Source organism: Herpailurus yagouaroundi, unplaced genomic scaffold (genome assembly GCF_014898765.1).
Source record: "Herpailurus yagouaroundi ecotype Mexico unplaced genomic scaffold, PumYag 67793, whole genome shotgun sequence".
Classification (NCBI taxonomy): domain Eukaryota; kingdom Metazoa; phylum Chordata; class Mammalia; order Carnivora; family Felidae; genus Herpailurus; species Herpailurus yagouaroundi.
The window spans coordinates 2,444,060-2,470,066 of record NW_024420586.1 but is presented as its reverse complement, the minus strand read 5'-3'; the positions used below and the strand labels follow the sequence as shown (position 1 = coordinate 2,470,066).

General features: G+C 41.2%; 1 protein-coding gene across 1 annotated transcript in view; it reads left to right on the top strand.

Moving 5' to 3' along the window:
- The window catches only part of APOO (apolipoprotein O), a 57,670-nt gene extending 32,049 nt beyond the window's left edge, over nt 1-25,621 (top strand). The window contains exons 6-9 of the mRNA XM_040468717.1: nt 5,130-5,221; nt 9,552-9,632; nt 20,597-20,663; nt 25,361-25,621. Of these exons, the coding sequence (XP_040324651.1) occupies nt 5,130-5,221; nt 9,552-9,632; nt 20,597-20,632 (209 nt within the window). The 3' untranslated portion in view covers nt 20,633-20,663; nt 25,361-25,621. The remainder of the gene's footprint in view (nt 1-5,129; nt 5,222-9,551; nt 9,633-20,596; nt 20,664-25,360) is intronic.
- Nucleotides 25,622-26,007: the final 386 nt, after the last annotated feature.

Below are 26,007 nucleotides of genomic sequence, written 5' to 3'. Positions count from 1 at the left end.
TGGGCACAACAGCAGCATAAGGGCACCCACTGCTGCAGGTTCTATTCCTTTGTTTTTGCTTGCTAGTTTATTTGTTCTTCTCTCCTTTTCCTTCTCCTGGGAGGGCTCAGTAGGTTTAACATAATGTAACACCCTAATTCTTTTTCAGAAAAGTACATGTGCACGTACACATTCCCACACATGTACTCAACAATGGGCCTTTTCCTCAGGGTGCTGGGGTAGAAGGGCCTGACGTGAGCAGCATCAGGTGGTCACTCAGTAAGATGAGCGGGATGGTAGGTATGTTTAGTGGATGGTCGGTGGTTTGGGGCCCCTCGGGTAGATGGTCCCCTATTCTGGCAGCAGCAGGGTGGGCCCAGAAGAGCCCTCCTGGTGGGATTTCTTTTCTTTTCTTTTCTTTTTTTGTCTCTTTAAAAATTTTATTTTTTAATAAAAATTATATACGTTCAAGGTGTACAACATGACATTTTGATAAATTTACATGGTGAAATGATTACTCCATTCAGGCTAATTAATATATCTTCTGTCATAATTACCTTTTCTTGAGATGAAAGCACCTGTAATCTCTGTTAGTTAATTTCCAAGGTTCAATATTATTAACTATAGTCATTATGCTGTACATTACTCTTTAGACTTATTCTTTCTACGTAACTGCAACTTTGTACCCTGTGACCAACATCTCCCCATTTCCTCCACCTTTCTGCTCCTAGTAACCGCCCTTCTGCTGTCTGCTTCGATGCATTTGACTTAAAAAAATTTTTTTTAATGTTTTATGTATTTTTGAGAGTGAGGGTGTGAACCGGGGAGGGACAAGGAGAGAGGGGAACGTAGGATCTGAAGCAGGCTTTTTGCTGACAGCGGCAAGCCCCATGTGGGGCTCGAGCTCACAAACTGTGAGATCATGACCTGAGCTGATGTCGGACGCTCAACCAACTGAGCCACCCAGGTGCCCCTGCATTTGACATTTTAAGATTCCATATATCAGTGAGATCATGCAGTTTTTGTTCTTTCTCTTTTTGGTTTATTTCACATAATGTCATCCAGGTTCATCCATGTTGTTGCAAATGACAGGTTCTCTTTTTTTAAAGCTGAATAATATTCCATTCACATGGTTACCACAGTTTCTTTACCTACTCCTCCATTGACACATTGTTTCCACATCTTGGCTGTTGTGACTAATGCTGCAGTGAACATGGGAGCCCAGATACCTCTTTGGGCTCCTGATTTCATTTCCTTCAGGTGTATACCCAGAAGAGGGACTGCTGGGTCATATCATAGGGTTTCTTGAGCATAACTGCTAAGGTAGTCCTCCTCAGCTGATGAGGATGGCCGTGGCTGGCGGCGACAAGAGGCACCTCTCTAGGAAGAGAGGTGAGTGGTTGATCATTCAGAGGAAGTGGACTTGGCCTGGCCATTCACAGGTGGCAGGCAGTCATTGCCCACTGTCATTGCCTTCTGTGGCTCCTCCCTGCACCCTCGGCTTTGGCAGCCATTGCTTTTCCCCTGGCAGTGCTGATAGTTACAGCCCACACCACTGGCCTCCTGGGAGCTCTGGGCACGGAGACGAGGGCGGAGGCAGGGGATCGTGCTTCCTTCATGAACTTCTGGGGCCCTCAGCTCATTGTGGGTTCCCATCAGGAGCTAGAGGTTCAAGAGCTGCCACGTGCCAGTTTTCCCTAGATGACCGAAAAATGGCTGGATGTCGGGTTTGCTGCCCTTCACCTGGTCCCCATTTGTGTGAGCTGCTCAGGAACTTAAAGCTTCGAGCTTACAGGTGGGACACCAGGGATATAACAGCATTTTCTCTTCTAGAGTTACTATGTCCTTTCAATCCAAGAAGAGTATATATTAATAACATTTGTCTCCTGTGACCCTAGTTCCATCTTTGGAGACATGTCTTTTTAAAGTTTCAAACCAATAGGGGCGCCTGGGTGGCTTAGTTGGTTGGGCAACCAACTTCAGCTCAGGTTACGATCTGGCAGTTTGTGAGTTCGAGCCCCGCGTTGGGGGCTCTGTGCTGACAGCTCAGAGCCTGGAGCCTGCTTTGGATTCTGTGTCTCCCCCCTCTCTCTGTCCCTCCCCTGCTCATGCTCTGTGTCTCTCTCTCAGTAATAAATAAACGTAAAAAAAAATTAAAGTTTCAAACCAATAAGCAACACTTAGGTTATTCTTACTGCATAAGTGTCAGTAACATACATTGTGCTTGCATCTATCCGTGGCCCATGTCAAAAACCCTGTGCCACTCAGCAGAGACTTTCTAGGTCCAAGTTCATTTCTAGAGAATTCTCCTGTTTCACTCTCCACTAGTTTTCTTAACCTCATTCTCAGGTTTCTCCCGGTTCTGCATGCTGCTTCTATTCTGCCCGTTCCCCTTTTCCCAGGGCTCTACGCGTAGCCGGGACGCAAGGGTGCAAGAGTGCCTGTCTTCAGGGGGTCATAAACACACCAGGTTCAGTTACTCTCCACTGACAAAATCCATAGGCAGAGAGATGAGCGGTGGTGAAACAAAGGAATTTATTTAAGTGAGGCTGACACCGGAAAGATAGCAGACTAGTGTCTCAGAGACTGTCTCCAAAATGCTGAAAATGCTTCCAGGTTTACGTAAGGGAAATGTGGAGCAAAGGTCGGTGGATAAGTGCAGGTAGTCAGTAAGGGTCAAGGTGGTGTCTTGCGGTCAGTCACATGGGGTCTTGCTGGCTCAGGGGGGTCCGTATTGCTTAAGGAGGTAGCTTCCATATTCCCATCAGAGGATGCTTTGCTCAGAGTCTTTTGCCTGAATTAAGAGATAAGCTGGAAAGAGGAATTTAATCAATTAGAAAGTGCAGGCTAAGGGTCACCTGGCTGGCTCCATTGGTAGAGCATGTGACTCTTAATCTCAGGGTTGTAGTTCAAGCCCCAAGTTGGGTGTAGAGATAACTTTAAAGCAAAATCTTAAAAAAAAAGGCAAGTGCAGACTGAGGTCAAAGTGGAGGTAGTTGAAGACCTCTCTCATACATCCTCTTGCAGTCTGGACTGAAGCTCAACACAGCTGTGGTCTTGGGACGTGGCTTCCTGCTTTCTTGGATTTGACCCCCTTTTTTTGGGTTCCATGTCATCTTCTCCTTGGTTTTCTTTGCCATGTTGTTGAACTACGTGGTCAAGTCACTTTCAAAAAAGCCCTTGTTGGAGGGAAACTTTCCAAATCCTTGCACGTCTGAAAATTAGTTTCTCTTTACTCTTATTCTTTTTCCTCCCTGAACTCATTAATTAGCAGTGGAGCTGTTTAAACAACCCTAAATATCTCTTTTATTATCTTATGATTTTATTTTACTCCTTTTGATTTTTTTTTTTACTTTTGTCATTTCCAAGTACCTCTTTCTTGTTCTCTGAATGTTCCTTTTTCATAGAACTCTTTTTTCTTTTAATGGAGTAGCTTGTTGAATTTATCAAATTCATTCAGTGATACTTAATAACACGTTTAGCTTGGTTTTTAAGTTCTTTTGTTTCCTACCAGGTCATTTTTTCCCCCTTCTTGCTTGTCTTGATCTCCTCTTTTATGTTGCAGGCTTTCCTCAAATGACTGGTGGTCCTTGGTTGTACAGTCATGTTTAAGAGCAAGGTGATTGAAATGCTATTAAGAACGTTTAGTGTAGGGGTACCTGGGTGGCTCAGTTGGTTCAGTGTCCAACTTCAGCTCAGGTCATGATCTCACGGTTTGTGAGTTCAAGCCCCACATCGGGCTCTATGCTGACAGCTTGGAGCCTGGAGCCTGCTTTGGATTCTGTGTCTTCCTCTCTCTCTGCCCCTCCCCAACTTGTGCTCGCTCGCTCGTTCTCTCTCTCAAAAATAAATTTTTAAAAATGTAAAAAATAAAAACAAGAACTTTTAGTGTATAGATGAGGCTTGCTGGCCAGCAAGTTCTACCTCAGGGTGAGCTGGAAGGGAATTGCCTCTCTATGGAGGGTGCCTCCTCCCAGGGCCCACATGAGGAGGGCTCTACTCTTGGGCACAAACTGTCATGTGCACGCACACGAGCTATCTTGGTTCTCAGCAAGAAACTCGTGGCATTCCTTTAGAGATACTTCTCCACCTTTGTGAAAGTCTGCCTGGTTAGACTGGCCACCGGCACTTTTGCACTAAGATGGCACCGAGGAAGGAGAGAGTCACCTAGGCTGTGCACAGGACTCGCCTTTGTGTCCGTCCGGAATCCCCCCATCTCCCTGCCGCATCTCTCCCGACCCCCCACCCCCGCATCTTGATGCTTGGCTGCCTTCTCCATCCTTCACAGGACCTGCCATGTCTGGGCTGCAGGGGACACTCTGCTCCCTTCACTGCAGCGCCTTCACAGCCGTGTGTCCTCTTGCTTCTGTTCGCCCACCATTTCTGGAAAATTAGATGACACTTCTTTTTTTTTTTAATTTTTTTTTTTTAGATGACACTTCTTATCTCCCAGTGGCCCCTCCACACATTTCCTTTTTGTTGTGGATTTATTATCTGTATTTTATTCTTTTACTGTTACTTCCATGGAGCATTAGAAAGAAGAGGAAGGCAGTACTTGTGTTCGGTACTTAATAGGAAGCCAGTTTACTGTAAAAGAACATAAACCTTAGAAACCAAAGTGCTGTGTGCTGCTTTTCAGATCAGTCTTTGTTTCTGCTTCCTTAGAAGCGGTGGTTTTCTTGAAAACATTGTGCAGATGATGGAAGCCATTCACAGAGGACCACATATTATAGCTGCATTTTGTGAAATGTCCAGAGTAAGCAAACATGTAGAGACAGAAAGTACATTAGTGCTTCCCTAGGGATGGGGATAATGGGGGAATATGGAGAGTGACTGCTAATGGATATGGGGTTTATTTTGGGGGTGATGAAAATATTCTAGAATTGATTGTAGTGATGGGCTGCACACCTCTGTGAATACATCAGAAGCCATTGAATATACACTTTAAATGGGTGAGTTGTGTGAATTATATCTCAGTAGAGCTATGAAAATGTGTGGTTCTCTCCAGTGCATATGACATTTTGGGGCACATTCTCTGTTAATGTAGGACCAAAGAAAAGAAGTCATATTCAGTGTTAGATATCCAGGGCAAATTGTGATGGTAAGGATAATGACTCATCTGATGGTATCTACAACTTTTTATTTAATAGGTTCAAAAATAAAGAAGTTGGTGTATCCCCCTGGGTTCATGGGATTAGCTGCCTCTCTTTATTATCCACAACAAGCCATCGTGTTTGTCCAGGTAAGTAGGCCCAGTAAGCTGGGGTGTGCTTTATTCTTGCTTATGTCTGTTTGGGTTTATTGCTTAATTTTCTTATTTTGCAGCTTTTATAGCAGTAGGCTAAAATTTCTTTGCACACATAGATGAACTACCACCAATTTAAATGTTTTTCTCCACTACATGCCTCAGTTCTGGCCCTCCTTCCAATCACGTCAGTGTTCAGAGAATGCACACTCATTTGAATATTAGTCAAAGAAAATGAGGATAACTTTTCTTGGCATAGTTACATGGAAGTCTAAAGACTCAGACTCCAAAGCTGATAGTTATGGGTCATTCTCCATTTGGATGTGTCTGGTCACAGCCTATCCTCCTTGGAGCTGCAGGCATAAGCCTGTGCTCTGGCCCCCCGCATCCTCTTCCTGGTCCTGGTGCCAGCCTCCCTTGCCTTGCTGGAGGCTTCAAGCAAGGCAGTCCCTTCTGCTGGGAGTGCCCTTCCCGGGGCTCTCAGTTGGCTGCTTCTTTCTTTCCCTTCAGGCCTCAGCTTGGTGGCATCCTGTCAAGTAGGAGAACAGAGTGGCAGGCGAGATGGGTAAAGCTACTTTTTAGTCTTCTCAAGGTCCCGTAACAACATACCATAGACTGAGGGGCTTGAACAACAGAAATTTATTTTCTCACTGTTCTGGAGGCTAGAAGTCCAACATCAAGGTGTTGGTAGGATTGGCTTCTCCTAGATCCTCTCTCCTTGGCTTGCAGATGGCCACCATTTCACAGTGTGTCTTATAATGTGTCTTATAATAACACCATTCATATTGGATTAGAGCCCTACTCTTATTACCTCATTTAACCTTAATTACAGGCCCTGTCTCCACATACAGTCACATTGTGGGTTAGGACTTCAGCATGAATTTTCAGGGACACAATTCAGTCTATAACAGCTAGACTAGCCACTCGCAAAGTGTGATTCCTAGACCATCAGCATCAGGATCACCTGGCTCATTAGAAATACACATTCCCGGGGCACCTGGGTGGCCCAGTCGGTTAAACGTCCATCTTTGGGTCAGGTCATGATCTCATGGTTTGTGAGTTCAGGCCCTGCATCGGGCTCTGTGCTATCAGCATGGTGCCTGCTTCGGATCCTCGGTCTCTCTCTCTCTCTGCACCTTCCACACTTGCTCTCTCTCTCTCTCTCCAAAATAAACTTAAAAAAAAAAAAAGAAATGTACATTCTTGGCCCCAACCCTGACAAACTGACTCAGACACTCTGAGTGTTAGGGCCAGCCACCTGTGTCTTAGCAAGCCCTCCAGGGGATTTGAATGTCCGAGATGTTTGAGAACCACCGATGTAGACTGGACTTCCTCAGGGTGGTAGTGTCTGGACTTAGTGGAACTGTAGACATAGAGTCTCTTGGAAAACTGGAAAGAACAAGACAGGCTGTAGGTTTTCAACTCCTCGACAGCATATGGAGACGGGAACCCAATTGCTAGAGGTGCCCTATCACGTGGAGACTTAGTCCCAGGAGGAGCAGCAGTACAGTCATTACATTTGGGCTCTCGGGGCTCTGAGCCAGACTGATCTGATGTTGAGGTCCTGGAGTAGTCTTCATGACAGGACTGAGTCTGGATTCCTGGATTGTGCTGCAGTTGTAGGTGGGAGGCCAGTGCCTCCGGCTATGAGAAATTGGTGGCTTTAGGAGCAGATGCCAATAAGGTCTCTCTTTTTTTTAATGTTTTTATTTTTGAGAGAGTGCACGTCGGGGAGGGGCAGAGAGAGGGGTACAGAGGATCCAAAGCAGGCTCTGTGCTGACAGCAACAAGCTCGATGTAGGGCTTGAACTCATGAACTGTGAGATCATGACCTGCGCCACCAAGTGCCCCCAGTAAGATCGTTACAGCATGGGCTTGACATTGTTTATAGCAGTCCTGGAGGCAGAGAGTTAACATCCCTCTGCCTGCTTCAGCTCCAGCTCAGGAACAGTGAATTATGTCTGCCTGCCCTGTGTCACAAAAACAATCATACATCATCTCAGTCTCTTGTGGTTTCAACAGTAAATGGATAGGGTCTGGACAGTAGGCTTGGCTGCTGGTTGAGAAGCATATGTGGCTTCCCCCTGAGTAGAGGCCTTTTTTATCTTAGGTGCCACAGCATACGTTGCAAAAGATCTTTTGTATTCACAGCCAACATAGTGGAATGAAAATATGAGTTGTATTCTAATTTATTTTTAAAGTCAGTGGGAAGGAGTTTTGTCTTTTATTTCGTGCTTAGAGTAAGCCAGAACAAAACCATTGACTTTATTTTCACTAGATATAAAACATTAGTGATCTGTTTGAGGTGATGAGAAAGTTCTGGAAATGGATAATGGAGATGGTTTTTAATGGTTAAAATGGTAAATTGTACATATATTTGGCTATAATAAAACAAAAAGAGACACCAGTGATTGAAAGAGATCTTCTGTAACTGTTTTAATGTCATTTAATTCCGCTTTCACAAAGTTTGTGTATGAATACCCTGACCTTGGACCAGCCACTTAATTGCTCACGTTTTTTGTTCAGTAGCATTTGGGTGGAAGTACTGTAATAAAACCCTTTTTAAATGGCAAATCTTGTTTTCCTCTCAGAAATTTAAAACACCAAGAATTGTGTTATATACATGGTAAATGCTCGATGGGTCTGAGAGTATCATATATTTTAAGAACAATTAGAAGAACTAGAAGACTCTAAGTTATAAGAAACCAGCTAGTAAAACCACTGGATTTACTAACACTGTGACCTTAGTTAGACAAGTCACTTGGCCTCTGAATATTTCCTTAAAATCTTTGCCTATTTACTGTACAGGGCTATTATTAGAATAGAGATAATTCATGTGAAAGTACTTTGTAAACTAAAATGCTATACGTAGATCAATGATTATAACAATTAGAAAGAGAATAATAACTGCTTTCAGAAATTTGAAGAAGAAATTTCATGTGGAAGAGTAATCAACATCATATGTCATATATAGGACCAATGAATGCAAATTCCTAGAAGCATATTTTTTAAGTAGGCTCCACACCCCACATAGGGCTCGAACTCACAACCCTGAGGTTGAGTCATACCCTCTACTGACTGAGCCAGCCAGGTGCCCCACTAGAAGCATTTTTTTAAAGAAAACTCAAAACTAGGGGCGCCTGGGTGGCTCAGTTGGTTAAGCCTCTGACTTAGGCTCAGGTCATGATCTCACGGTTTGTGGGTTTGAGCCCTGCATCGGGCTCTGTGCTGACAGCTCAGAGCCTGGAGCCTGCTTCGGATTCTGTGTCTCCCTCTCTCTCTGCCCCTCCCCTGCTCATGCTCTGTCTCTCTCTGTCTCTCAAAAATAAATAAAAACGTTTAAAAACAAAAAAGAAAACTCAATACTAGGGGCATCTGAGTGTCTCAGTCATTTGAGTGTCTGACTCTCGGTTTCGGCCCAGGTCATGATCTCACAGTTCATGAGTTCAAACCCCACGTCGAACTCCATGCTGATAGTGTGGTGCCATGCTATTACAATATCATATTAAGTAGTGAGTTCCTTGGCCCCAAAGTATTTTCTGATCCTGGGACCTACCTCTCAGGATGTTGTAGAAGGGATCTTGGATCAAGAGGCAAAATCCCTATAGAAACTTGAAGCCTTGGGGCGCCTGGGTGGCGCAGTCGGTTGAGCGTCCGACTTCAGCCAGGTCACGATCTCGCGGTCCGTGAGTTCGAGCCCCGCATCGGGCTCTGGGCTGATGGCTCGGAGCCTGGAGCCTGGTTCCGATTCTGTGTCTCCCTCTCTCTCTGCCCCTCCCCCGTTCATGCTCTATCTCTCTCTGTCCCAAAAATAAATAAACGTTGAAAAAAAAAATTAAAAAAAAAGAAACTTGAAGCCTTTTGTTTTGGGCGACCTGGAAGAACTACGAACATCTTCATTGGGCTCACCTATTTTTTACCTCAGCCCCTACAATGAATGAGTGATTTTCAGCTGGGCCAATATGACTTGGTTGGCCATGATGCACTAGATGAGATAGGCAGAAGCCTTCTTTCTGTGTCTCACTTTCAGGAATTTCATATACCAGCAGCTGACCTCCTACATTTTTGTCCTTAGACACCTGTAATTTATGGCAAATTATTTTAAACAATAACTGCACAACCAAACTATGTTTTCTTCTTATGCTACAATTCTTACTCGTTTTATTTGCTTATGTTGCAGAGTTTTAATGTGTATGTCCAAAGACTTCTGGGTTTGTCATATGCTTAAATACAGCTCTTTTGAAAAGAGTAAAAAGGAAAATGGAAGATTCTGGTTCTAACCAGTCATGTATGGAATAACAATGGATCTTTTATATTTTGTTTCAAGGTCAGTGGGGAGAAATTATATGACTGGGGTTTACGAGGATACATAGTTGTAGAAGATTTGTGGAAGGAGAACTTTCAAAAGGTGAGAAAGATCTTTTTCATTATCTTCCTTTTGGTGTAAATATATGGTTTTCTAGGGTTTTGTAAAATTCTTGATAACCTTGGTGCCTGCTCTTGCTTCTACTGTTTGTTTTCATTTTGCTTCTAGCTCAGATTCTCTTTTGGTGGCCTCTGTCGGAGAGCAATAAAAATCTCCGTGCATCCGGCTATTATCAGCAGGGCTGAATAAGTGGTGACCATAAAATGCATTCCACTGCAGTCTTAGATCATAATTTCCACTCTATCATATTTATAATGTGCTCAAAGTGTAGCGTATTATCTGAAAGTTTTATCAAAACTGCATTCAAAGGGAACATACTGTGCTCCCAGGCAAAAAACAACTAACCAAACAAGGCTCCTCCTCTTGCTATTTCACTTGTTATAGGCCCCCTCCTTTCCCTGAGCAGGACTGTATCCCTTCATCCCCTAGCCTTCTTGGCCCAGTTCAGGGCATGAGCTGTGGCGTAGTGGGGATCAGCCTCCAGCTACAGACCAAATTCTCTGTGCTGACTCATGGGTGGATAAGCGGAAGAGGAAGGAGGTTGTGTAATTGTAAGGTGTCGTCTTTCGTCTCTTCTTGCAGCTACATAGCTGACTGAATGTTGCCCATGTTTGCTGGAACACTCTACTCTGATAATGAAGAACGGGTATAGAACAAGGCATGGTGTTTCCTCCAAGCACTTGGAGGCATTGCGCAAGAAGGAAGAACTAGGGTTCTTACGTTAATATACCTTCTACATTATAGATTGAAGAATGTTCTTTTTGACTTCTCTCATCTCAAATAAAAAAACTCTTTGAAAATATGAAGAACTATCTCCAAATTGAAATCCAGAATTTTGAACTGGAACTTGGATGTAACATTATAGAATAAATTATAAGCCCTCCTCGTTGTTTACATAAATCATCTTCCAATGAAATCTTAAGACTTATTTTTGTATTAGTGGTATCTAAAGGAATTAGTCTCTATTGAGCCTGTTCAAGCTAGCTTTGGCAAGGAAGTTCTGTATTAATATCAAGTGCCGTTTGGCAATTCCCTTTAAAGAATAAACACTCTTAGTTTTGTTTTCATTCCTCTGATTTTTTTTTTTTTTGGAAGCTTGCTTTCCTGTTTAAAGAATTCCTTAAGTCCACACTAAGTTTTATATGGGAAAGGAAATAGAATGTCAGGTAAGCTATACACAGCCCTAGAAAGAAAGGTGGAAAATGAAACTCATCCTCCGTTCCAAGTGGTCACTGTGGTGTTAGCGCAAATACACGTGAACTGAAGCCATTTGCGGGGGAGGGGGGGCGTGTCTCCTAGGAGCCTCCGAGTGCTCACTTGAGGTGCCCGTTGGCAGCCCAGACTCACTGCATATGAAAGCCGAGGAGGGGATCCCCACAGAGCCGCTAGCTTGGAAAGAGCTTTTTCTGCTCTAGAATCCAGCCCAGGGCAGAAACAACGGGACTGTGGCTGGAATGCAAGTTAAACAGGCCAGCATTTTATGGTAATTTGAAAACGTTAGATGTTAACACTACTCACATTTATATGCGAGTCTTTGGGGAGTGAGATAGTAAAGATGTGTAATTAGCTCATGGCTGGTCTGCCTTTTTACCTCTGGTCTTCTGTGTCCTTGCCCTCTCCAGAGTCCTTGAGAATGTAATGTTCTTGCATTTGTTTACTCTGAAAGCCTAATTTTCCTGATGGTTGTCTGTTCTCAGTAGAAGGTAATAAAATTGATGTTGACTCAACATTTAACACCAATTATAGATGAAGAACAGAAGGCTCTAATCAAAATTTGATATACTTAGATTTCGGGAACTGTTTGATAGTGAAATGCCATTGTTTTTCATTGATTGCTCTTCACCCTCCTTCTTGGATTTTGTGGCTTTTGGTCGTTTTTGTTTTATTGCTGAGAGCAAAGATTTAAGCTACTCTGGAAGAGGAATCCTTTGGGGCTCAGGGACTGTCTCTTTGAAGGGACCTGGGGCACACTTTATGGTTGAGTTTTTTGTTTGTTTATTCCTTAGCTTATTTGGAAATTGGTTTTCAAGTCAGGCTTGAAATTAGCAGTCTCAATTAGATGTAGTCTTATGCATGGTTGTGCTTAGTTATCCCTGTAGTGATCTCACAAATGTACGTGCTTGTGATTCTTTTAGGTTTTTTTTTTTATGTTTTTATTTTATTTTTGAGAGAGAGAGACACAGTGAGAGCAGGGGAGGGGCAGAGAGAGATAGAGACAGAATCTGATGTGCTTGTGATACTCAACTAGTCAAAGAAATTTGTGGACATTGTGTTTCAAACAGGGCCCTGCAATCTTCAGTGGTATTAATGATGGATGGCCCAGTTCTCCATTATATTATTTGCCATGGAGCTGTCTTACCTTCAAAGGCCCTAAATAAGTCTGTGGTATTTTTCTGCTCTCTTACATCCCTTTTGCCTTTTAGGAATTAATACTAAGTGTTTGCACTGGGTCTTCGACCAGTAAAGTTTAGATCATGTGCTTTTTCAGTTTTGTCATTGTCTTTGGTCAGTTAAGAGAAATTTATCTGCTTCAGCTAAAATAAACTCTTTGTCAGAACTGTGCAGAAACGACGGGTGTGTCCAGAAATAATATTATCATCCTAGTGTGGTCTAGGGTGTTGTTTTTTGTTTTTGGGTTTGTTTTTTTTTTTAGATAGACAGTATCTGTTGGATTTTAAACTCTCTTTACAGGGACACCTGGCTGGCTCATTTGAGCATGCAACTCTTGATCTCGGGGTGGTGAGTTCGAGCACCACATTGGGTATAGAGATTACCTTAAAAAAAAAATCTTTGGAAAAATAAATAAACTCTGTTTACAAACATGCACACAGAGTTTAAAATCCAACAGTATAATGACCACATATATACCAACCATCCATCTACCTTTTAAAAGATAGGAAATTGCCCATGTCTTCCAAGTTCTCCATGCCCTCCATGTCCTGCCCTGCCTCCCCAGAGGGAACTACTCTCCAGAATTTTGTTTTTCATTCCCTGTTTTTCATAAGACACTGTAGTTGAACTTGTCTGTTTTTTGCCTTTAAAATATAAAGATATCAATGGGGCGCCTGGGTGGCGCAGTCGGTTAAGCGTCCGACTTCAGCCAGGTCACGATCTCGCGGTCCGTGAGTTCGAGCCCCGCGTCGGGCTCTGGGCTGATGGCTCAGAGCCTGGAGCCTGTTTCCGATTCTGTGTCTCCCTCTCTCTCTGCCCCTCCCCCGTTCATGCTCTGTCTCTCTCTGTCCCAAAAATAAATAAACGTTGAAAAAAAATTTTTTTTTTAATTAAAAAAAAAATAAAATATAAAGATATCAAATATACATACAAATAAATATAAAGAGTATATCTAGATGGAGTCTTAACTGTATGTACTCTTCTGTAACTTGTTTTGTCCCCTTAATACGGGCCATATATAGCTATAGTTTATTCATTTTCACTGCTGTAGAATATTCCTTTGGGGGAAAATACCTATGTTGATGACTAGTTTGGTGATTTTCAGTATATTGTTGCACACACAGCTCTGAACATTTTTGTACATGTGTCACGGTTTATTCAGAGCTTTCTTGGTTCATAGAGTCTGCACATCCATTTTACTAGATGATACCAAGTAGTCTTACGAAGCGGTTGCCACTGTGGTAGCTTTAAAATAGTTCTTCACTCTGGGGTGTGTGTGTGTGTTGCTTTATTCTCCAATTTTATTTTAAAAAATTTCAAAACTACAGAACACTTGCAGAAATAGTATACAATGACTCTACCCTTGGTTTAGATTTAGCAATTAGCATTTTGCTACATTTGCTTTGCCTCTTACTTTGCGTGTGTGTAGGCACTCACACATGCCTGTATTTTCTTTTTCTGAACTATTTGAGAGTTGGTTGTAGGTATCATTGCACTTGCCACTCATACCTAATTCAGCATATATTTCCAAATAACATGAGCATTCACTAATATAATCACAATATCATTATCACACTGAGGAAAGGTACATAAATATTTACATAAATACTACCTAGTTATGCAGTCCATATTCAGGTTTCTCTGGTTGCCCCAATAATGTGTCTTCTTGCAACAACTTTTCAGTTCATTTCTTATAGGGTGTCAGGATGGCCAAGTGGTCTAAGGCGCCAGATTCAAGGTGCTCAATTCATTTCTTACAGCTTAGTGAGTTAGTATAAGGCAAACACCCTTGTGACCATCATGTAAAAACAAAACAAAAAAAAAAGAACTTTACCAACCACCCCAGAACCCCCTCCATGTAGCCCACTCCAGTTACAGTCCTCTCCCTCCATCCAAAATTACCTAGTACCCTTTTAGAGTAATAACTTCCTTATCTTCCTTTGTGGTTTTATCACCTTGTCACTTTAGTTTTGCCTGTTAGTGTTTCTGACTTTATATAAACCCTTTTAAGTCTTTTCCCCCCCTCTTTTTAAATCACTTTAAATCTACAGGTTCCCCTTCCACCTTTTTATTTTCCTTACAACGTATCTATTAAAAGAACCTGGCAGGGGGTGCCTGAGTGGCTTAGTTGGTTAAGCATATGACTTTGGCTTAGGTCCTGATCTCACGGTTCATGGGTATGAGCCCCACATCGGGCTCTGCGTTAACAGTTGAGAGCCTGCTTGGGATTCTCTCTCCCTCTCTCTCTGTGTCCCTCCCCCACTTGCTCGCTCTCTCTCTCTCTCTCTCTCTCTGTCTAGAATAAGTAAACTTAAAAGAACTTGGCATATTGGACCTAGAGAGTTTCCATTGGTTTAAGCTTTGCTGATGTCACACATAAGGTGCAGTTGACCATGTTCCTGTCTTCTCTGCATTTCCTGCAGATTGGCAGCTGGATCCAGATGATTGCTTGATGAGGTTCGTGTTTGAACCTGTTGGCAAGGCTGTAGGTCTACGTAGGCACATAAGTCTAGTTTTTGCTTTGCTATTTTGGTGTTAGCAATGCCGAGACCCTTTGATTCACCGGGGATTAGAAAATGGCTATATTCTACCTCTGCCATGTCATTTTTCACATATTAGCTAGAATATTTAAATAAAGAACCACTTCCCTCATCTGCCATTTAGTTACCCAGTTATAGGAAAGACAGGACAAATGCTTCCTGTGTTCCATAACATTTTTTGTTATGTTTCCAATTTTCAAAATAATGAATTGGTTCCCACTCATCCTCAGAAGGTCACCAGTTAGTTGGGTTTTTTTAAATATAATTTATTGTCAAGTTGGCTAACATACAGTGACCAGTTAATTTTTTTAATATCATCATAAATTTATTGCTTTATACATTTTCGATTTGAATGTTTTGTAATTCTTATTCCTTATTAAAATTCAAATCGTCCCTCTGGCTAGTAGAAGTTGGCTTTGAGCACTTTTGACATGATCCCCAAGTAGTCTGTGATGGTTTCCTTGATATCTGGCATGTCAAAATCATCTCAGAATTTCTTTTTTTTTAATGTTTGTTTATTTTATTTCTTTTTTCCTTTTTTAAATTTAAATCCAAGTTCATTAATGTATAGCATAATAATGATTTCAGGGATAGAATTTAGTGATTCATCACTTACATATAACACCCAGTGCTCATCCCAACAAGTGCCCTTCTTGATACCCATCTCCCATTTAGCCCATTGTTTGTTTATTTTTGAGAGAGAGTGAGTGCAGGAGGGGCAGAGAGACCGTGAGACCGAGAATCCCAAACAGGCTGCACTGTCAGCACAGCGCCTGGCGCAAGGCTAGAACTCATGAACCGAACCGTGAGATCATGACTTGACCTGAAATCAGGAGTCAGACGCTTAGCTGACTGAGCCACCCAGGCACTCCTCAGAATTTCTGATTGTAGTTTTAATGTACATTTCCTTGATCACTAATGAGGTTGAGCATCTTTTCACGTTTATTGGTTTCCTCTTCTTGAAACACCTACTCATGTCTTTTGGCCATTTATTGTATGACTGATTTGTTCCTTCCTTAATGATTTATAAGGGTTCTTTATTTTTTTCCTAGATGCTAATGTTTTTGGTCACATGTTTGCAGATGTCTTCTAGTTTGAGGCTTGTCTTTTCAGTTCAGGTGTCTTTTGAGCATCAGAAGTTCTTAATATAGTTGGTTTTATTGACTTTTTTCCATTGTGGTTTTCACTCTTTGAATCTAGGAGCTTAATAAAAGCCTGCAACTATTTACTGATTGTCCATTGCTAATATGAAACCCTTTCAGATTAGTATCAGCCCAACGTCTGAGTGTCCGAGATGGACGCCAGTCGTGGGTGCAAGGCCCCAGGCCCACAGATGGCCCTTTTGGAGTTCTTCTCTAATTAGTCAAACACAGCAGTGTGTCTCCGCAAATGGCATGTTTAGTTTTCACTAGGTTTCTAAAAAGATGTAACAAGTTACTATGAAGGAATTGTAGAATGACTGTTAAAGGCCAACAATAACTAAAAAGTAAAATCTTCATAATTCGTTAAAGGGCAGGAAAATACATGAAGAAATATAAACCTGTTACTAATGTGAAAACTGAGCAGAACTTCTGAAGCTGGGCTTTTAATAGTTGTGTTCAGTCCCCTGCTGGCTCAGCAGGAAAATGAAAGGGAAGCAGCAGCCACCACCCTGAGTAAATATGCCCTGCTTTCTCTTCCTCCATTCCAAATTCCTCAGCTTGCTAAGCACACTCAAGTCTTGCTCTGAGTAAGTTACGTGGTTTCAAAATGATCCTCTTGGATATTTCTATCACTAACGGAGAAATACTGCATGATTCAACTTATATGAAATATCTAAAATAGACTCGTAGGACCAGAGAGCAGAATGGTGGTTGCCAGGGGCCGGGGGGGAAGGGAAATGGGGGGGTTACTCTTCAACGGCTATAACGTCTCAGTCACCCACGATGAATATGTTCTAGGGATCTGCTCTACAACATAGTGCTTATAGTCAACAGTACCGTATCAGACACTTAAAAATTTGTCAGGAGAGTAAATCTCATGTTAAGTGTCCTCAACACAATAAAATACAAATAAAAATAAGGGCAATATGGTGGGTTTTCCATAAAGCTAAATTTGTTCTGATTTTGTGCCTTCTTTAGCTTTTGCTATTAAAAATTCTAAGAAACAAAAGTACCAGGCACTGATTTTTCTTTTTTTTTTTAAGCTTCATTACTTAGCAAAATAAAAAGATGGAAATACTGGGTGGTGGGGAGCATCTCCTTTTATTGAAAGGCGTAACACTTTGGTATCAGAAAGGTGGACAAGGCAGAATGCAGCATAGCCTGATGGCCAAGAGAGTGGACTCTGGAGTGGGCGCTCCAGGCTCCGCCCCGCCCCGCCCTGCCTCTTACAAGGTTCCCTTGGAACCTTGGGAAATAGCTGCAGCACTCTGGGAAATGGGAGTAGTATTTCATGGTGCCATTTTGAGGACTAAATGAATTTATCCATGTCAGAAACCCATCAAATAACTCTAGCACATGCTAGCCATGATAGATGTCATGTGACACTGCACATTTTTGCTTCTGCTTGAGAAGATAGTATCTCTTGATGGAAAATGGAACCATTGGGCTTATGTGCATTAGCCAAGAGACTCCCCCCCCACCAGTGTTTTGGTTTCCTATTCCTGCCACAACCAATGACCACAAATTGGCTCAAAGTAATACAAATTTACATTATCTTAGACTCCATAGGTCAGAAGTCTGGCGGCTCCAGGGGAGAATCCATCTCCTCCTTCATTCAGATTGTTGACAGAATTCACTTCAGTTCCTTGGGGTTGTAGGATCAAGATCTGTTTTGCTGGCTGCCAACTGAGGGCTGTTCCTAGCTTCTAGAGGCTGCAGCTTTCTGTGGCTCACAGCCCTCCTCCTCCATTTTCAAAGCCAACCAACTGAAAGTTGAGTCCTTTTCACGTTCCATTTCTCTGACCCTGTCTCCTGCCTCCTCCTTTGACTATAGGAACCCATGTGATAATCCAAAATAATCTCCCCGTTGAAAGGTCAGCTGATTAGCAGCCTGAATCCCAATGCCATGTTAATTCTCTTTTGCTGTGGAAAGTAGCAGTCATAGTTTCTAGGATTAGGATGCAGACATGTTTGGGGGAGGCATGATTTTGCCTGTACCATATCCAGTGAACTGGAATGTCACTGGAGTCTTTAACAGGTCATTTATCCTTACCTTTTATTTCCTCTAAGTGACCTTTTACATAGGATAGGTAATGATTATTGAGCACTTGCTGTGAGCTTGGCCCTGGGTACTAAACTCTTTGTGCACAAAGAGTCTGTGAGGCAGGTTGTGTTATTATCCCCATTTTACAAATGAGGAAACTGCATTTGGGGAAGTTAAGTAATTGATCAAAATAATCAACTGACGAGGGGCTCAGACATTTCAGTGGGCTGCTGTACCCTCGAGGTTTATCTGGAAATCTCTTTTCACATGGCAGTGCATACTAATTAGCAATGCATGTTTTGATTAAAATAAATGTTTTGATTTTGCTAATAGAAATTAACATCCATGTTCATGGATGTGGTAAGAAAATTTTCTTCTGTAGCCTAGCCAAGTTGACACATAAAACTAACCATCACAGTGCTATTTAGTTTATTCCTCTAGCCCTATATTGTCCAATATGGCAGCCACTAGCTATTGAGTACTTGAAATATAGCTGGTCTGAATTGAGGCGTGTGCTGTGAATAGAAATTCACAGCAAATTTAGAAGACATGGTACAAATAAAAAGATCGTAAATTATCTCATTTTTGTGTTGATTATATGATGAAATGATAGTATTTTAGATATGTTGTCTTAAATAAAATGTATTAATTACTTTAAAAAATATTGAAACCTGATAGGTATTAAAATTAACTCATAAGGAGAATGAGTTATAAAATATTTCAAATACAACTGTCTGAAAATGCAAAAACAAATTTAATTTCTGGCTTGTGCTAAATCACAATCTGTCTTTTGAAGTCAGCATGTTGTTTTTTTCTGAGATCATGGCAGTTACTGCCAAGAGAGGTCTGATTTGTGATAGGGTGGAAGGCCTCAATATTTCTTTAGTCATGTTTTGTTACACTGTAAGTGATACGTAACCAAACAAGAAAAATCTCCTAGCAACAGAGTTGTTTTCCTCAACTAGAAGAATATTTTATGTGCTCCTTTTCTTAATGTCCAAAAGATAAAAAAGCTTATGTATTTAGCATCTTAGATTTTTGAGATTGAGATGTTGGTGAATATAGATAGTAGAATGTATAAGACTATCACTACAAGTACTTGGCGAGCATTAGGTTAAGGTAATTCAGACCTAAAGTATATTTATTTAACTAGGTAGAGAACTCTTTGGTTTTTATGACAGACCCAATTGCTGGACATGGTTATCGTACTTAGCTTCATAAGCCTCTTTTTTTTAAGTCTCTTTTTGTTCTTCATTAATTACATACCCAAACTTTTTTTTTTACCCTCATCAGATCGCTAGGTTCTACTGCATTTCATTTGTTTATTCAACAAATGTTTGAATACTGTGTGCTAGGAGGTCCTAGGGATCCTGTGACCCCACGAAGCTTATATATTAGTGAATGATTCAAACATGAATGAAAGAATTATACAAATTAGGAAGCACATGGGTGCTATGAATGTGAATAAAAGGTTCTCATCTAAATGGAAGGGTAGGTGACAAGGGAAAGCCTTGATCTGAAGGATGAATAGCATTTAGCCAGGCAGAAATTGGGATAGACCAGTCTAGGTCAAGGGATACATTTATGAAGTTCTCATCCTGGGAAAGAGCTTGGCAGATTGGAAGAGCAACAGCAAGAAGGCCTGTGTGTGTGTGTGTGTGTGTGTGTGTGTGTGTGTGTGTGTGTGTGTTAGCGTGCCTCTTGAGGAATAGAGTAAGGTACACAGTACTGAGTCCTATAGAGCTCTGTTTGGAGCAACAAGTAGACATGGTTTTTGTATGATGATCCACCAAGCAATACATAGGGCCTTGTTTCCCACAACTCCATTGTCAAGTGGATGTGATTTGTATATAGGGTAACTGTATAATTTATCATCCAAGTCAGGATCATACACTTGAGAGTGAAAGGGGGTACTGTTAATTATGCTGGGACAGTGGGTATAAACTAGTATGACTTGGGCAAGCCAGAATGTATGACCACCGTGCTTAGAGACCAGTTTTCAACCACTCCAGTAAGCCTGGAGTTGCCTAGAAGCCATGCTCTGAAATGACGGGGTTAGGTCTGTGTTCCTCCTTTCTCCTGGCTAACTACAAGAAGGCTACCATCAGAATCTGCACCAAGTCTAGACCACAGAACCCCAGCCCCATCGCCTCCTCACCTGTAGCCTGCTGTCTTCAGGTTGCCATCTCAAGAGAGCTCTGCTCCTTGATGGACATCAGTTCTTATTAACATGTTTTCACAGTTAGAGTGTTGAAAACATATAGGAAAGAAAGGAAAGCCTTAAACATTTAGCACATGAACATTTCCTACTAGAAACTTTCCTCCATCACTTCTGGTGGTTGACGTGACCTAATTATACGTTCCCAGATGGTGGCCAGGCAGAATGGGTGTGGTCCAATTATAACCTCTTTCTCAGTAAACATGTTGTGTGATTTGACCCCTATGGTGGATGATACACAGAGAAGAATAGCTTTATTCTTTATTTTATTTTATTTATTTTATTTTATTTTATTTTATTCTTTAACAATGATGGTGGCATGAAGTAGTAAAGAACTTGTTTCACTCTTGATTTGATATTTTATAGAATCAGCCGTTTGGCTGACTCTCTGTGCTGAGGATTAATAGTGATTTATTACAGCAGGGCCCTCAGGGAGCCCTAGCAATTCCTTCAGTTAACTCAGAAATGGGTCATGTTGCCTTATAATAATATTTCATGTTGTATTCAGCCAGATACTGAAGATGAGCACTTTGAGACATTCCACTCTTGTTTTAAATGTTTCATTGTTTCTTTTTAAACTGTATTAATATTCTTATTTTTTGTTTCATAAGCCAGGAAATGTGAAGAATTCACCTGGGAATAAGTAGACTGCTCCATGGCTCTGCCCATTTTAATCAGGTAAAGAACAAGGGAAGTCTGTAGTTCTTTTCAGCATTGTTAGCACCAGCTGAAATGACTTGTCCATAATTTAATGTAATCAATTATAGCGGTTTCAACTTCATATAGGTACATAAAGGTCAGGGTGTTGTTTTCTTCTGTCTTTAATTGTGGGCTTTGGTGCCTTCACTTATGTGTTCATTCCTGAGAAGTATCTGGGTTTTTGGGCAAGCTAGAACTTGACAGTTGGTATTTGGCTACAAAACTACAAAACTATTTCAAACAGTTGAAAAGTGCCATTATTTCTTAGCTTTATGTTTTCTCAAATAACACTTTACTATGGTAGGCACCCTTGTATTCATATAATAGTCATTAAATAAACATTTGTTGAATGCATGACGGTTGTAGAGAAACTCAAGATTATATAGAGATATTATAAGTGCCATTGGGAAATCATAGGTATAATTATTTTTTCTTTAAAGATTGAGTAACCTGAAGCTGGAGAAAATTAGGATGCCAAATGAAGCCAGAAAAATCAGTGTGATTTCTTCTGGTCTTATACTCAATTCGCTGTTTATTTTCATTCATTTGGTCAGCATTTACTCATGAGTACCAGCTAAGTACAGAACATTAGTTATATTAATATTACTTTTTTATGTATTAAAAATTATATGATAGCACTTGCAATCTCCTGATAAGATCATACTGAGTTTGCAGATAGTCTAAATACTCAGCTATAAAAAGTGACTTCAGGGGGCGCCTGGGTGGCGCAGTCGGTTAAGCGTCCGACTTCAGCCAGGTCACGATCTCGCGGTCTGTGAGTTCAAGCCCCGCGTCAGGCTCTGGGTTGATGGCTCAGAGCCTGGAGCCTGTTTCCGATTCTGTGTCTCCCTCTCTCTCTGCCCCTCCCCCGTTCATGCTCTGTCTCTCTCTGTCCCAAAAATAAATAAACGTTGAAAAAAAAAATTAAACAAAAAAAAGTGACTTCAGGGATGCCTGGGTGGCTCAGTCAGTTAAGCATCCGACTTCGGCTCAGGTCATGATCTCGCAGTTTGTGAGTTCAAGCCCCGTGTTGGGCTCTGTGCTGACAGCTCGGAGCCTGGAGCCTGCTTTGGATTCTGTGTCTCCCTCTCTCTCTGCCCCTCCCCTGCTCATGCTCTGTCTCTCTCTCTCTCTCAAAAATAAATAAACGTTAAAAAAATTTTTTTAAAAACAAAAGGGACTTCATTCTGGTATATCCATAAAGAGGAATGTTGTTGTTTCAGTAATATTTAATTGCATGGAAACTTGTTAAATGGAAAAAAAAATAGCATAATACACTTTTAGAAAGGATAAAGACCAGGAAATACAACAAAAAAATTAAGTATATATCTTGGGATAGTAGAATTGTGGATGTTTTTTATACCTTTTCTTCTTTTTTTTTTAAGTTTATTTATTCTGAGACAGAGTGTGTGAGCAGGGAAGGGGCAGAGAGAGAGAGGAAAATAGAGAATCCCAAGCAGGCTCCACGCTCAGTAAGGTGCCCAAGGCAGGGCTTCATCTCACAACTGCTAGATCAGTGATCACAACCTGAGCCAGTATCAAGAATTGGACTCTTGGGGCACCTGGGTGGCTCAGTCGGTTAAGCGGCCGACTTCGGCTCAGGTCATGATCTCGCGGTCCATGAGTTCGAGCCCCGTGTCGGGCTCTGTGCTGACAGCTCAGAGCCTGGAGCCTGTTTCGGATTCTGTGTCTCCCTCTCTCTGACCCTCCCCCGTTCATGCTCTGTCTCTCTCTGTCTCAAAAGTAAATAAACGTTAAAAAAAAAAAGAATTGGACTCTCAACTGACTGAGCCACCCAGGCGCCCCTGTAGATTTTCTTCTATATAACTTTCTATATTTAAAAAATTTTTTAATGTTTTTATTTATTTTTGAGAGGGAGAGACAGAGCACAAGCTGGGGAGGAGCAGAGAGGGAGACACAGAATCTGAAGCAGAATCTGTGCTGAGCTGTCAGCACAGAGCCCAACGCTGGGCTAGGACCCACAAACTGTGAGATTATGACCTGAGCCAAAGTCGGCACTTAACCGACTGAGCCATCCAGGTGCCCCTAACTTTCTGTATTTTAAAACTGGCTGCAGTGAATAAGAATTTTCTTTTATATCTTTTTTAAAAAATCACTGCTACATTGATTATAAATCATGGCTGCTATTTACAATCCACAAAAGCCCTCAGCCTGAGGTTTTTCTTTCTCAAGCTGTCTGCATAGTTTTGGAGACACAGAGAGTCATAAGATCTTAGAATTTGAGAGAAGTCATCTGGCCCCCCAGCCAGCCTCAAGCATAAATACCCTGTAGCCCTGCGTGTTCTAACTTTTCATCTCCACTGATAGGCAGCTCATCCCTCAGGGCAGCCATCTTTGGACAGTTCTGATTTTTAGGAAGCTGTTTGTTATACTAAGCAAAAATATGTCCTTTTGTAACTCTTATGCAATGGTCCTGATTCTGCCTTAGGGGTCACAAAGAACAAACCCAGATCCTCTTTCACATCTCAGTCCTTCATATAGTAACCCCAAGCCGTACTTCTCAAATTTTGTTATACGAATAAATGACTGCAGGAGCTTGTTAAAAGGCAGAGGCCTAGGCCCCACCCCACCCTAGAATCAGCCTCTCTGGGGAGCGGCCCTGAAGGTGCATCGGATGGACCTGCCGTTGGAAGAGAGACTGGAGTGTGAATGGCCAGGAAGCCACCTATGCCCTCCAGAGACTTTACATTGAATACAATTATGTTTCTCTGCAGGGACAATGAGACTTGAAATACCGGGAAACTACCTAAATATCTATTTCATCTTTCCCAAATATTCTGGGCCATAGTTCAGCTTACTGCACATACAACCTTGATTTCATTCTTTATTTTTTTACATCTCTATTGGAGATGGTGTTTTCAATTATAAAAGTGGTGCATATTTGTTGTAAAGAAATTAGATAAATATTTTTAAACTTTGTCTTGACCTCTGTTCCTTTCCCAGAGATAATTTCTGTTAATAGTTTGGCATACCGTTCCAGACTTTTTTCTCTGTGTGTAGATGTGTGCACATCCATACCTGCTTTTGGTTTTTTGACACAATGCGCTTATATTCCTTGTACTGTTTTGCGAGTACACTGAAACCTCCATGAGGGAACACATCACAATTTTATCATCACACCTAAAGAAATTACCACTAATTTGTTAATATCATCTCATATTCAGGTAGTATGCAGATCTCTCTGATTATCTTTTTGCATTTGTTTGGTTTGAATCAGGATCCAAACAACATTTCCCCATTACATTTGACTGAAAGGTCCCTGAAGTCCCCTTTAAAGTATAATAGTTCCTTCTCCTTCATTTTCCCCTTGCCATTCATTTTTTGAGAAACAGACTTATTTTTCCTTTAGAGAATCCCACATCCTGGCTGTGGCTGAGTGCATCCATTTAGTGTCGTTCTGTTTATCTGTCGGTTCTGCTCTTCTCTGCATTTCCCATAAAACGATAGATCTGAACGCTTAATCAGATTTACATTCACTTTTGGTAAGAATACTTCATAGACAGTGCTGTGTTTAGCTGTGTTGAACAAATGAGATAACTTGCCTTGTTTCGCTTAATATATTATGTACATATTTTTCTTAGTACTTAGAGATCTTTCTCATTTCTCCTCTTAGCTGCTTACTAATTTCCTAGTATGGACTACCATGGCCTATTGAATCCTTATCAATATAGGTTGTTTCCAGTTTGTAGTTCTTTTTTTTTTTATTTTTTAAAATGTTTATCTAATTTTGAGAGAGAGACAGAGAGAGACAGAGAGAGACAGAGCACGAGCAGGGGAGGGGCTGAGAGAGAGGAAGACACAGAATCCAAAGCCTACTCCAGAGTCCGAGCCTGACGCGGGGCTCTCAAACTCACAAACTGAGATCATGACCTGAGTCGAAGTCGGATGCTTAACTGACTGAGCCATCCAGGCACCTCAGTTTGTAGTTCTGACAGTGCAGTAAATGTATTGAATTCTTAGACAAGTCCAAAACACATGAATAAACTGAGATAGAAAAGGTAAGCTAGAGGGTTACATGTTTAACTTAAGAATTTTTGGTTTTATATTAAAAGATGTATTTATATCTAAAAGATATATTTATATCTCTAAAATATTTATAAACCCAAAATTGCTAAGTAGATTCATTACATATTAGGAAAAGAAGCAATCTGGAGAAGAATTGGCTTGGTCTTTGGTGTGTCTTTGGAGGATGTATCTTCCACTCCAGAAGAGAACAATGGGGTGATGTAAAGAAAGGTATACATCAGACTAACAGTGATAGAATCATGCTCTCCTTCATCACGTGGGCGGAAATGTAATCGTTTGGTTTTTCAGAAGGGGAGAGATGTGTGTGCTGTACCACTTAGGCATTTAATCTTTATTCATTTATCCATCCATCTGTTTCATTGTGCTCAGGTACACAGCCAGTGGAGAATCTGAATGTAGTTTGGAAGAAACACAAAACCTTTCTGATTTGTAGCTTATGCATCTGTAAAATGGAAATAATTATAGTTTTCTCTGGCTCATTATGATCCTCGCGGTCATATGATTGTAATGAGTAATGTAAAGATTTGATATGGCTTCTCAATTTAAACCTAATGAATTTTCAAAAAGCAAAGTTTTAGAGTTTCTCTCTTTTTTTTAGCAGTTTACTTATGGTTTTCTTTTTCTTTTAGTTATAGGTAAACATTGGAAACTCCATGAGGTAAACCAGTATTTCTACAGAAAAAATGGCAGAGAAGTCAGTACTGAATGTAGTAAATTGGCTTTCTTCTTCAGGAAAAACTAAACGAGACTTCTTTGTTATCTTGGGTGATACCATACTCCAAGTGGACTAATTGGAAATCTTTTCACCTAGAGATAATGTCCAGCCTTAGAGCTCGTCACTCTCATGTTGCTATTTATATACATAATTAAAATTCCAAGTTAAAAAAATTGTTCTGTGTTTTTTTTTATATTATTGATTGACAGTTCAAGCGTATCTGGTGCCCATGTGTGTGGTATGCGTGGTGTATATTGGTGTATATGCATGTTGTGTCGTGTCTCTCTGAGTATACATGTGTGTGTGCACATGGGTGTGTGTGTGTGTGTGTGTTTAAGAAAACCATTAACTTGGGTGTCTGGGTGGCTCAGTCAGTTAAGGGTCTGACTTTGGCCTAGGTCATGATCTCACCGTTCCCGAGTTCAAGCCCTGCATTGGGCCCTGTCCTGACAGTTCAGAGCCTGGAGCCTGCTTCAGATTCTGTGTCTCCCTGTCTCTCAGCCCCTCCCCAACTCATATACTCACTCTCTGTCTTTCTCTCTCTCTCTCTCTCTCAAAAAT